The 14,076-nt window shown below is 40.2% G+C and overlaps 1 protein-coding gene across 1 annotated transcript; it reads right to left on the reverse strand.

Moving 5' to 3' along the window:
- Nucleotides 1-1,446: 1,446 nt before the first annotated feature.
- Nucleotides 1,447-12,420, reverse strand: hcar2 (hydroxycarboxylic acid receptor 2-). Its single transcript, XM_061876343.1, has 3 exons — nt 11,934-12,420; nt 9,142-9,353; nt 1,447-2,407 (listed from the first exon to the last, which is right to left on the reverse strand). The coding sequence occupies exon 3, from the start codon at nt 2,383-2,385 to the stop codon at nt 1,498-1,500; it is 888 nt and encodes a 295-aa protein (XP_061732327.1). The 5' UTR covers nt 2,386-2,407; nt 9,142-9,353; nt 11,934-12,420; the 3' UTR covers nt 1,447-1,497.
- Between the last annotated feature and the right edge of the window lie 1,656 nt (nt 12,421-14,076).

A 14,076-nucleotide genomic window follows, 5' to 3' on the forward strand; every position in this document is an offset into this window, starting at 1 on the left:
TAACACAGTGGTAAAAATGCCCCTTTGCCAACTTTTTTGCAATGTGTTGCTGCCATTAAATTCTAAGTTGATGATTATTTGCAAAAAAAATAAGTTTCTCAGTCCAAACATTAAATATCTTGTCTTTGCAGTCTATTCAATTGAATAGAAGTGAAAAAGGCTTTGCAAATCATTGTATTCTTTTTTTATTTATAAATTACACAACGTGCCAACTTCACTGGTTTTAGGTTTTATACATGTCTTGTAATAGATTTCATTAGGTTGTGTCTTCAAACATAAAAAAAACCCCCAAAAAACCCCCCAAAAAACGCTTCGTTACAAGAAAAAAAGTAGACATTGTAGACAGGGGCGGTATAGCTCAGTTGGTAGAGCAGCCGTGCCAGCAACTTGAAGGTTGCAGGTTCGATTCCCGCTTCCGCCATCCTAGTCACTGCCGTTGTGTCCTTGAGCAAGACACTTTACCCACCTGCTCCCGGTGCCACCCACACTGGTTTAAATGTAAAAATTTGATATTGGGTTTCACTATGTAAAGTGCTTTGAGTCACTAGAGAAAAAGCGCTATATACAGTGGGGCAAAAAAGTATTTAGTCAGCCACCGATTGTGCAAGTTCTCCCACTTAAAATGATGACAGAGGTCTGTAATTTTCATCATAGGTACACTTCAACTGTGAGAGACAGAATGTGAAAAAAAATCCACAAATTCACATTGCAGGAATTTAAAAACATTTATTTGTAAATTATAGTGGAAAATAAGTATTTGGTCAACCATTCAATGCTCTCACTGATGGAAGAAGGTCTTCGCTCAAAATCTCACGATACATGGCCCCATTCATTCTTTCCTTAACACGGATCAATTGTCCTGTCCCCTTAGCAGAAAAACAGCCCCAAAGCATGATGTTTCCACCCCCATGCTTCACAGTAGGTCTGGTGTTCTTGGGATGCAATTCAGCATTCTTCTTCCTCCAAACACGACAAGTTGAGTTTATACCAAAATGGATACATGGATGATACAGCAGAGGATTGGGAGAATGTCATGTGGTCAGATGAAACCAAAATAGAACTCGTCGTGTTTGGAGGAAGAAGAATACTGAGTTGCATCCAAAGAACACCAGACCTACTGTGAAGCATGGGGGTGGAAACATCATGCTTTGGGGCTGTTTTTCTGCTAAGGGGACAGGACGATTGATCCGTGTTAAGGAAAGAATGAATGGGGCCATGTATCGTGAGATTTTGAGCCAAAACCTCCTTCCATCAGTGAGAGCTTTGAATGGTTGACCAAATGCTTATTTTCCACCATAATTTACAATAAATTCTTTAAAATTCCTACTATGTGAATTCCTGTATTAATTTTTTTCCACATTCTGTCTCTCACAGTTGAAGTGTACCTATGATGAAAATTACAGACCTCTGTCATCATTTTAAGTGGGAGAACTTGCACAATCGGGGGCTGACTAAATACTTTTTTTGCCCACTTCACTTCACTTCACATCGGACAAGCTACTGAAGGCGTGTGGAGTTGTCCTGGCAACATCCGGGACAGGACACCTTCTCCTTGGACAGGTAGAGCATGGGCTGGATGCTGCTGCTGAAGTCCATCAGCCCGAAAGCCACGTAGTGGATGTAGCAGCGGAAAACGTCGGGCGAGAAGTAGTGCTGGAAGGGGAAGAGCGCCACGGGCGGGAAGTAGTTGAACACGATGATGGCTAAGATGATGAGCACCATCTTGAAGGCCCTCTTCTTCACCGGGTGCATCTCGTCTCGGCCGGGCCCGGACTGCTGCAGCATCCACAGGATGGCGATGTTACAGAACACCATGAGGGCGAAGGCGGCGAGGATCATGGCCGTGAAGACCTTCTCGAAGTTGACAATGTTGCCCACGCACTTGGCGGCGGCGTACGCCAGGGTGACCAGCCACACCAGCATGGCGAGGGCCGCCCGGTGCTGGCGGTCCTTCAGCCGGGTGAAAGTGATGGGGTGCGCCACGGCCACGTAGCGGTCCAGGCAGATGCAGGAGAGGAAGAGCGGCGAGGAGTCCTTCATGCCGTAGAAGAAGCGCAGGACGTACCAGGTGCTGCTGGTGGTGAGGAAGATGATGTTGGCCAGCTCCAAGGGAGGGATGAGGCAGAAGAGGACGTCCAGCACGGCCAGGTGCATGATGAAGATGTCCGACGTGGAGGAGTCGCCCTTGTTCTTGTGGATGAGCCACAGCACCATGATGTTGGCCGGTATGCCCAGGAACATGTTGATGAACTGCAGGCCCAGGTACCAGATGAGGACGGCCGGCATGTCCCTGCAGCCCTCGTACACCGTCTTCTCGGACGGCGTGTCGTTGACAGGGCGCTGCAAGATGAAAAGCGCCGACAGGTTGAGGAAGACGGGTCCCATGACGGCGAGGTCGCTGGAGGAACTGAAATCACACACACACAAAAAAAAACACATTATGTCACATAATGTCCCATAACAAGAAGATAGAGAAAAAGAAGAATTTTATCAACTACGGTGTCGGCACTGACTACAATGGCGGAGGGGCGCAAATTATCAAGACGTATGCAGATCCCAAATACAGGTCAGCAGGTACCAGAAGATAAGAAAAGTTGCTTTTGCATAATACTGCGAAAAAAAATGCTAGATAATGTCTTACCTTATACACACACACACACACACAGACCATAATAATACTCGAATGTTGAAGCACAGTACAACCCGTCAAGCGGTGCGGCTTCATAGCTTACCAAAGTCGTACTAAAACATTTTGATGGATTTTTGAGTGCCGTGTGTAATGCTCTATATCTTCAATGGAACATCTAACATTTTGGTGTTGTTTACTTGAGTCATATGGCAGCCGACACATATCTCTTATGTGTGACTGCCATCATATTGCAGTCTACATGTGTCTCTTATGTGTGACTGCCATCATATTGCAGTCTACACGTGTCTCTTATGTGTGACTGCCATCATTTTGCAGTCTACACGTGTCTCTTATGTGTGACTGCCATCATTTTGCAGTCTACACGTGTCTCTTATGTCTGACTGCCATCATATTGCAGTCTACACGTGTCTCTTATGTGTGACTGCCATCATTTTGCAGTCTACACGTGTCTCTTATGCGTGACTGCCACCATATTGCAGTCTACAACGTGTCTCTTATGTGTGACTGCCATCATATTGCAGTCTACAGGTGTTTCTTATGTGTGACTGCCATCATATTGCAGTCTACACGTGTCTCTTGTGTGACTGCCATCATATTGCAGTCTACACGTGTCTCTTATGTGTGACTGCCATCATATTGCAGTCTACACCTATCTCTTATGTGTGACTGCCATCACATTGCAGTCTACACGTGTCTCTTATGTGTGACTGCCATCATATTGCAGTCTATACGTATCTCCTATGTGTGACTGCCATCATATTGCAGTCTACACATATCTCTTATGTGTGACTGCCATCATATTGCAGTCTACACGTGTCTCTTATGTGTGACTGCCATCATATTGCAGTCTACACGTGTCTCTTATGTGTGACTGCCATCATATTGCAGTCTACACGTATCTCTTATGTGGGACTGCCATCAACTGGTCACACTTATCATTTCACCATGTACCAAATAAAATAGCTACGAGGTCGTTAGGCAAAAAAAAACAACACACATTAGACCAGGCCTGGGCAATTACTTTACCTCAGGGGGCCAAATTTAGAGAAAAAAATGTGTCTGGGGGCCGGTATTTCTATTTTAAGGAGCACTAATACAAAACCTCACAATAATGTCTGATTGAATGCTAAAAACGTTATGACAGACCGCCTTAAAAAACGGAATGGAATTTAAAGGGTTTTTTTTACTGAATGAGACACCCATAATGTACATGAAAATAAAGAATGTGGGATTTACAATATTAACTATGAACGATAAAACACTGGATATTGACAACATATGAACAGAACATCACAACCCCTTTCATTCGACATATTTTACAATCAAGCAAAACACAACAAAAATGCAACAAACACAGCAAAATATGAACGCGAAGGGTAAACAAAACCCACCTACAAGCTAATATTTCTGATGTATGACTAAGCTTTAGAACTTTGTTGTAAAAATCTCCTTCCTGGTCTGTCCCTGACACACACATTTCAGGCTGGCCACTCCGGAAACACTCAGTGGAAACGCTCCTCACGCACACTGCTTGGTGCCTCGTCTGAGCTGCTGTGACTTATACTACCATAGTAACTAATTAGATGAAGTGAGGTGAAGTGAAGTATATTTACATAGCGCTTTTTCTCTAGTGACTCAAAGCACCTTACATTGTGAAACCCAATATCTAAGTTACATTTAAACCAGTGTGGGTGGCACTGGGAGCAGGTGGGTAAAATGTCTTGCCCAAGGACACAACAGCAGTGACTAGGATGGCGGAAGTGGGGATCGAACCTGGAACCCTCAAGTTGCTGGCACGGCCACTTTACCAACCGAGCTATATGACCATAGTAACTAATTAGATGAACATAGTAACTAATTAGATTACCTAAGTAACTAGTATATCATGCAAAAGTGCAGATTCCAACCATTTAAATACTTTGTATGATTCAATATTTACAGTCATTAGAAAACATTACTGCACATCATAATGGCAGCTACAGTTTCCATTTTAAAGATCTAAAAAAAATTATTTGGGAATGTCCGGCGTGCCAGATTGAAAAGGTTAACGGGCCTCATGTGGCCCCCAGGCCTTAATTTGCCAAGGTCTGCATTGGACATTCTAAACTTCATTATCAAACATTAATAATGATTAGGAGTGCATGAGAAAGAGGAAGCGAATGAACAACACAGCATCAGAACCACTGTTGCCATAGCGATAAAGTTAAAACTGCTCAGTCAGCATTAATACCGATGATGAGTTCATTGTAAACAACAGTAGAGTTGTGAGTTTCACACCAACACCTTAAAGCGCAAGCAGTGGTACAAACCCCTGAAGTTGGCACGTTGTGTAAATGGTAAATAAAAGCAGAATACAATTATTTGCAAATATTTTCCAACTTATATTCAATTGAATAGACTGCAAAAAATATATAGTTTACGTTCGCATTGGAAAATATTTTTTTTTTGCAAATATTAGCTCATTTGGAATTTGACGCCTGCAACATGTTTCAAAAAAGCTGGCACAAGTGGCAAAAAAGACTGACAAAGCTGAGGAATGCTCGTCAAACACTTATTTGGAACAGCCCATAGGTGAACAGGCTTATTGGGAACAGGTGGGTGCCATGATTGGGAATAAAAGCAGCTTCCATGAAAGGCTCAGTCATTCACAAACGAGGATGGGGCGAGGGTCACCAGTTTGTGAACAAATGCGTGAGCAAATTGTCCAACAGTTTAAGAACAACATTTCTCAACGAGCTATTGCAAGGAATTTAGGAATTTCACCATGTACGGTCTGTAATATCATCAAAAGTTTCGGAGAATGTGGAGAAATCACTGCACATAAGCGATGATATTACGGACCTTCGATCCCTCAGGCGGTACTGCATCAAAAAGCGACATTAGTGTGTACAGGATATCACCACATGGGCTCAGGAACACTTACGAAAACTGTCAGTAACAACAGTTGGTCGCTACATCTGTAAGTGCAAGTTAAAACTCTACCATGCAAAGCGAAAGCCAGTTATCAACAACACCCAGAAACGCCGCCGTCTTCGCTGGGCCCGAGCTCATCTAAGATGGACTGATGCAAAGTGGAAAAGTGTTCTGTGCCAACTTTTTTGCAATGTGTTGCTGCCATTAAATTCTAAGTTAACTATTTGCAAAAACAAATTAAGTTTTTCAGTTCGAACATTAAATATCTTGTCTTTGCAATTTATTCAATTGAATATAAGTTGAAAAGGATTTGCAAATCATTGATATTACTATTGATATGTGTTATTCATTACTTTTTTGCCTTAACCTAAAACCAAGTCATTCTCCAGCATACTTCTTCCACTTAAATATCCTGTGTAAGTTAAAACACTCATCTGTATATAACATTTAAAAAAATCCAAATATTAATTCTCATATTAGATCATAAAAATGCCATCCATCCATCCATCCATTTTCTACCGCGTATTCCCTTTCGGGGTCGCGGGGGGCGCTGGCGCCTATCTCAGCTACAATCGGGCGGAAGGCAGGGTACACCCTGGACAAGTCGCTACCTCATCGCAGGTCATCATCATAAAAAAATGATACACCACAATTCTTTACAGCATTTTTAATTCAAGTGTGCTATGATTAAGTTGAAACAAAGTGCACTAACTAGTTGTTTTAATTGTAACAGAAACATCACTGAGAAGCTACTTACCTTTAATTCCTCTAATTAAGTTAGCTTCTCCCTTCTCTACAACTGCATTGGTCTGTGTGTGAAGTCCTTATATGAATTGTTTGCAAGTCTTCTTATGCATCCACTATGTCAACACTAAGTAAAGGTTTACCATCTGTGTATCACAGGGCAACATCCAGATGGTAAGCCGCCACACACACACTTTTTGATAAAGTCACTGGGTGTCACTATAGTCTGGAATACAAGGTGGGATGACGGCCACTTAGTGGTTGAAGGAGGAAGAAGTAGTCAGCAAAAGTTTTGGGGAAAAAAAATCAATGACGAACATTTTTTTGGAATTTGAATGTGGAGTTAAAATAACAATTGTTTTCAACCCTTGTGTAATGTTCATATTGTTGTTACTCAGCTCACCTTATCCCAATAAACATATGTTCACTATTTTAACTTAAAAGTGCTTGATTGTGAGGCATTAAAATCCACAAAATGCAGCGGGTCCATCAGACCCACAAACACTGGCTGAGTAATAACAATATAAACGTTGCACGTAACATTTCTCTGCCAGTTTATGCATCCCACATCATGGATTCTTCTTTTGTGTTTCTGCACCTGTGGTTCCCACACAAGGTTGCAACATTGTTTGCCAACACTGTCTGCTCTCATTTTCTCGCACATTTGACCCTCTGATGTTCTGTGTACCTACACTCTGTCCCTCTCCTGTCTAGGCCTGCTGTGTGTGTGTGTGTGTTTGTGTGTGTGTGTGTGGTACACAGTGGTCCAGTGGACCCGGACATCTTATATGTAATAGAAATGTGTTGGTGGGGTGTATGGTGTGTGTGGTCATTAAATATGTATTCTGATATATGTTCTTCACAGAAAATGAGCCAAAGTCAGTGAGTCCCCGTTTGAAAAATAAATTGTATCATTTTTTTCTTTTAATAAAAAAATTAAAACGGGTCCCACAGACCCGAACACCACATATAGATCAAACAAAATTTTGTATAAAACAAATTGCTTTTATAAATGTTATTTTTTTGCATTCATCCCATTTGACAAACTTGTCAAACTGTCAAAATAACCTTTTTCCAAAAATGATGAATTTTAAAAGTGAAAAAAATTCCATAAAAAATGTTCTTTTGATGAAAAAGTCTTTACATTTTTTTAAATGTAAAAAATACAAATATAAAACCATTTTACATACAATCATATAAGTATTATTTATGTTATTTCCAATTTTATTGCGTTTTGAAGCATTCCTTTTATAAACATGACATTATTACTTTAAAACCAAAAGTACATTTAAAAATTGTTTAAAAAGCCATACAATAATTACATAAAAATGTACAAGAAAAGATGATATCACAAATATATATTTAATTTATTCAGACTATAATGTTTTTAGCAAACTTGACTGAGGGTCTAAAATTATTTTTTTCCCCCCAAATTAGCTATAAATGACTACAAATTCAGAAAATAAAAACAAAATTACACTACATTTAAAAAAAAAAAATATATATATATATATATATATATATACATATATATATATATATATATATATATATATATATATACATATATACATATATTATTATATTTTTAGAAATATTACAATTTTTGGTTTAATGTATTTACATAAAATATTTGATTAAATAACTTATATATCCATCCATCCATCCATTTCTACCGCTTATTCCCTTTGGGGTCGCGGGGGGCGGTGGTGCCTATCTCAGCTACAATTGGGCGGAAGGCGGTGTACTCCCTGGACAAGTCGCCACCTCATCACAGGGTAACTTATATAGACATTGGCAAACGTTAATGATCCACAAATTGTTCCACACAGTAGCTCAGTTACAAAGGATGGAAAAGGTAAGGATGGAAAGGATAATGCAGGTATAAAGTAGCATAGTAGCAATATAAAATATATGTAATATTTACATATTAAATATACCAGTGGTCCCCAACCTTTTTGTATCCGCGGACCGTCCATCCATCCATCCATCCATTTTCTACCGCTTATTCCCTTTTGGGGTCGCTGGCGCCTATCTCAGCTACAATCGGGCGGAAGGTGGGGTACACCCTGGACAAGTCGCCACCTCATCGCAGGGCCAACACAGATAGACAGACAACATTCACACTCACATTCACACGCGGACCGGTCAACGCTTAATAATTTGTCCAGCGGCCCGGGTGGGGGCATGGGGGATGTCCTTTTTTTTTTTTTTTTTTTCTTTGTCATGAAAAAGGGAGGTTTTTGTGGTTGGTGCACTAATAGTAAGTGTATATTGTGTTTTTTATGTTGATTTAATAAAAATAAAAATATATTAATATATTTTTATTTTTTTTATAAAAATTTATAAAAAATTCTTCTGCGGCCCGGTGGTTGGGTACCATTGATATATACAGTATATAATATATACAGATATACATTATATATTGTTATATCATATTTTTATATAATATATACAATATATAACAAATTCCAATTACCATGTACAACATTACAGTACATGTAACAGCAAAAAACAAAAAAAAACATATTTATAAATATATACTCTGCAAAATGTATTATTTCTATACCCTGCCAATGAGTAAAGGAATATTCAAAAAATGTATAATAATACTGAAACCATTCACAAAGAAATATGGAATAACAATAATCAATTCGGGACTAGAATTTAAAAAAGGCACACAATGTCAAAATGATAATAATAATAAAGAAAGATTACGGTAAATACAATTTCAAATGAAGAAAAAAAAATCGAAGTTTTTAAAAGTCTTGCAATGTACACACAGAGTTAAATATTGTTTTTATATGTAAATTATTTGAAAAAAAGAGACTTACCTTCTGAATGAATGAACCAAAAATGCAACTAAACTTTGCAATTCCTCCGTATGTTCATCTCAGTGCGCAGACATCCTGATTTACTGCCTCCTTGCGGAAGATGTACCAACACTTCAGCACTTCAGGGATCTGCTGCTCCATCCATCATCCAATCAGATTGTCGGGACGCTGGCAATCACCACCATCTTGTCTTTTTGGGCCCTGTGCGCGCCCTAGCAGATAAACACAAATATACACTTTAAAACAATGACACTTGGATGAAAGTGTGGAAAACGATGCAGGTGGAAAGAATAAAAAGGGAAGGCGGGGGTGGGGTCGGGGCTTGCACGCAGCAGGCGCCGCGTGGTGGGACGTGTCGTGGCAAGCCGTCATCCATTCAACACCGATTGGCAATGATGCAACCAAGCAATGGGGGCCTGACGGAAAATTGGCAGTAAACAACTGATGCAACCGTCCAGAAAAGTCACTCATGATTCAATTTGCCGTAACACTTTGGAGGGTGTTACGCCAGGCTGACATGTTTTTGACACAATCCAGGTGACACAGGTTATGGAATGACATCTCTGGTGACCTTTTACCCCAATTAGACTTTGTGCAGTGTCAGTCCAGTCATTAGTCCCTCATGCGCAACAAAGACCTGCTCATTATTGACATGCTGCAGGTGTTACATTGGCTCATACTATTCCTAGATGTATTTACACATATAAGAAACAATGCATATTAATAAACATTTGACATGTAAATGTGTGCGACTGGAACTAATGGTTAATTTCCATTTGCAGTCCCTCGGCAGGTTGTTGAAATTAAGAACCAGACGTTGAAATATAAAGTCCATGCCAACGATGCTGTTGTCACTTTGAAATAGTTTGTTTACCGTATTTTACGGACTATAAGGCGCACTTAAAATCAATTCATTTTCTCAAAACTCAACAGTGCGCCTTATAACCCAGCGCGCCTAATGTACGGAATAATTTTGGTTGTGCGTACCGACCTCGAAGCTATTTTATTTGGTACATGGTGAAATGATAAGGGTGACCAGTTGATGGCAGTCACACATAAGAGATACGTGTAGACTGCAATGTGATGGCAGTCACACGTAAGAAATACGTGTAGACTGCAATATGATGGCAGTCACACATAAGAGATACGTGTAGACTGCAATATGATGGCAGTCACACATAAGAGATATGTGTAGACTGCAATATGATGGCAGTCACACGTAAGAGATACGTGTAGACTGCAATATGATGGCAGTCACACATAAGAGATACGTGTAGACTGCAATATGATGGCAGTCACACATAAGAACAACGTTCCCTTCTAAGGTACGCGCCTGTGCAATTGCACACTGCTCACGTGTCCTCCGCGCACGGCAAATCTAGGCCGCACACAAAATCGAATAAAAAAAGATAAGCGCATAACAGTGTGCACGTCTGCCGTCGCTCACATGTGCACCACTGAATGCTCGAGGAGTTTTGGCGTTTGCTCACACATATGAAACATTGGAGGGAAATTTGCATAAGAGAAACGTGTCGGCTGCCATATGAATCAAGTAATGTTCTATATGTTCCATTGAAAATATAGAACATTACACACGGCCCTCAATAATCTATCAAATTATTTTAGTATGACTTTAGTAAGCTATGAAGCCGCACCGCTTGATGGATTGTACTGTGCTTCAACATACAAGTATTATTATGGTGTGTGTATAAGGTAAGACATATTTTCAGCAGGTACCATGTGGTACCTGCTGATCTGTATTTGGGATCTGCATAAATTTGCGCGTGTCCGCCATTGTAGTCTGTGTCGACACCGTAGTCGATAAGCTTCCTCTATCTTCTTGTTATGAGACGTTCATCCTTCGCTGTTGCCATTTCTAATATAAAGTAGTGCAAAGTTCTTACTTATATCCGTCAGTAAACTCGCCATGAAAGCGCTAAAACATACCGGTGTAGTGAGTTTACATTATTCACCCACGGAACTTTAGTTATCCGAGAGTTCCAGTAGGACGGTTTTTCACAGGACACATTTTCGGGGTTGTTATTGCACTCGTGAGCCACGGATGAGGAAATTCTGGTCCGTTATTGTTTTAAGTAAAGTCTGAAAGTCATTAAAACAGTTAGCTCCACCTCTTGACACTTCTTCCACTCCCGTCCTTGCACGCTACACCGCAACAACAAAGATGACGGGGAGAAGACGCTGTCGAAGGTGAGCCACGTAAATAAGACCACCCACAAAATGGCGCATCCTGAAGCGACTGTCAGAAAGTGGCTTGAAGATGATCTGTAAAACATCATCCATGCAACATTTTGACCAAAGAACCACCATCACGTTATGTAGACCAGCGGTCCCCAACCTTTTTGTAGCTGCGGACTGGTCAACGCATGATAATTCTTGTTTTTTGTTTTTTTTTCTTTGTCATGAAAATGGGACTTTTTTTGGGTTGGTGCACTAATTGTGAGTGTATCTTGTGTTTTTTATGTTGATTTAATAAAAAAATAAAAAAAATACAATAAAACTTTTTGTTTTGTTTTTTTATAAAAAAAATTAATTAAAATTAATAAAAAATTATTCTGCAGCCCGGTACCAATCGAGCCAGAACCCCTTTGGGGACCACTGATGTAGACCACAAGGAAGTGTTTTACATTTAGAAAAAAATTATAATAACATAACCCCATTCCTGCGCTCTATAATCCGGTGCGCCTTTTGTATGAAAATAGACCTGACTAGACCAGCTCATCTGCAGTACGCCTTATAATCCGGTGCGCCCAATGGACCGGAAAATACGGTACCTTTTTGTGCGCGGCTGTCTTCTGTACTTGTTCGGCTTGTTGTCAGGTCCTCCCTGTGGAAAGGTAGAGCATAAATTCTCATAAATTAGTTTGTTTGTGGCGGCCAGCCATGCATATTTTTGGACCCACACCTTTAGATTCCGCGGTAGCTGTTACGCCCTTGCTCATCAACACATTATAATGGGACTGTCTGAATAGAGCTGATCGTCACAAATCAATATAGCAGATGGGATCGTAACTCACTCACCTCTTAACGCTCACACGCACCTGGACTGCCAGAGAATAAAGACGTGGGATCGCTGTTGCCAACTTAGCAACTTGGTTGCTATATTTAGAGAGAATTCAGACCCCTATAGTTTGTCTATTAACAAAATAAGCAACAAGTCTGGTCTTATTGGACATTGACATGAAAGGACGTACCACTCCAAGCCATCTAAAAACATAAATAAAAACAAAGTTAATACTTTCATGATTTTTGTTATCAAGCAATATGCAAATTAGACAGTGAGGTCACACGTACACTTCACCTTGCCAGATTGCAGTCCTGTGGGTAAAACTGTAATAGGAGCTCCACACAGGTATTACAGGGGGGTCATGACATTTTTTGGTTGATTAGACTCAATTTTTTTAACATATGTTTCCACAAATGTAAATGTCTTTGACTACACAAAAAATTGCAGTGTAGTTTAGAAATGGCAGTGGTGTGTTAATCCTACTCACTGTACCTTGGTTTAAAATAAATAATTATATTTCTATATTTGTGGTAGTATTTAAGATATCCAGCGATTAGCGCTCCAGTTGCCAGCTAGCGATTAGCAGAGGAAGCTCCCAGGTGGTGTTTAGCGCGCCAGTTGTTGTCTTGCTGTTAGCGGCAAATACTGTACTATTTGAATCTTTTAGTATTGCACGACAACAAGGTTTGGTTAGGACCAGTTTAAATAAAAACAATCACTATTTTATACAGGATATATAAGCAGGTGGCTCAATTTTTGTTTCATCTGACCACAGAACTTTCCTCCAGAAGGTCTTATCTTTGTCCATGTGATGGCAGATGAAAGAAATTTAAGCTGTTTGGCCACAATACCCAGCAATATGTTTGGAGGAGAAAAAGTGAGGCATTTAATCCCAGGAACACCAAACCTACAGTCAAGCATGGTGGTGGTAGTATTCAGCTCTAGGTCTGTTTTGCTGCCAATGGAACTGGTGCTTTACGGAGAGTAAATGGGACAATGAAAAAGGAGGATTACCTCCAAATTATCAGCCCGGAGTTTGGATTTTGGACGCAGTTGGGTGTTCCGGACAATGACCCCAAAACACACGTCAAAAGTGGTGAAAGAATGGCTACATCAGGCTAGAATGAAGGTTTTTTAGAATGGCCCTTCCCAAACTCCTGACTTAAGCGTGTGGACAATGCTGAAGAAACAAGTCCATGTCAGAAAACCAACAAATTTAGCCGAACTGCACCACTTTTGTCAAGAGGAGTGAATAAAAATTCAGCCAGAAGCTTGTGGATGGCTACCAAAAGCGCCTTATTGCAGTGAAATTTTCCAAGGGACATGTAACCAAATATTAACATTGCTATTTCTATAGAAAATAGCCCATTTACAGTTTACATGGCTTAGTTTGAGTTGTGGTCCCGATTTATTGAAAGATCCTATTGTTTTTTACAGAAAGAACCTTTCTGACATTGCATGTTTTGATGTTAGTTGTCTCTAGACCTTTTTAACATTAAAAGTAGGGCTGGGCGATACATCGATATCCTCGATATATCGCAGGTTTGTCTCTGTGCGATATAGAAAATGACTATATCGTAATATTTGAGTATAGGTTCTCACGCAGTTGCTTTTAGCTGTGGGCAGTACACTACAGGCTCTTCTCTCTCTTTCCTGTCTCTCCTCACAGACAGCAAGCGCACCTTCTTACATACGTTACATACTGTCGCGCATGCAACGTCATACGCCCTCGCCGAGCAGAGAGGTAGCGGCATGGGTAACGTTAGCTGTGGTGCAAGTGGTAATACAAAAGAAAGAAGGTGCGAATCTGGTAACAAATGAAGGAAGATGTGACTTTAAGGTTTTACTAATTACGTATAAAATACTACACGGTCTAGCTCCAGCCTATCTTGCCGATTGTATTGTACCAT

The sequence above is a fragment of the Nerophis ophidion genome, linkage group LG17 (assembly GCF_033978795.1).
Source record: "Nerophis ophidion isolate RoL-2023_Sa linkage group LG17, RoL_Noph_v1.0, whole genome shotgun sequence".
NCBI classification, from domain to species: Eukaryota; Metazoa; Chordata; class Actinopteri; order Syngnathiformes; family Syngnathidae; genus Nerophis; species Nerophis ophidion.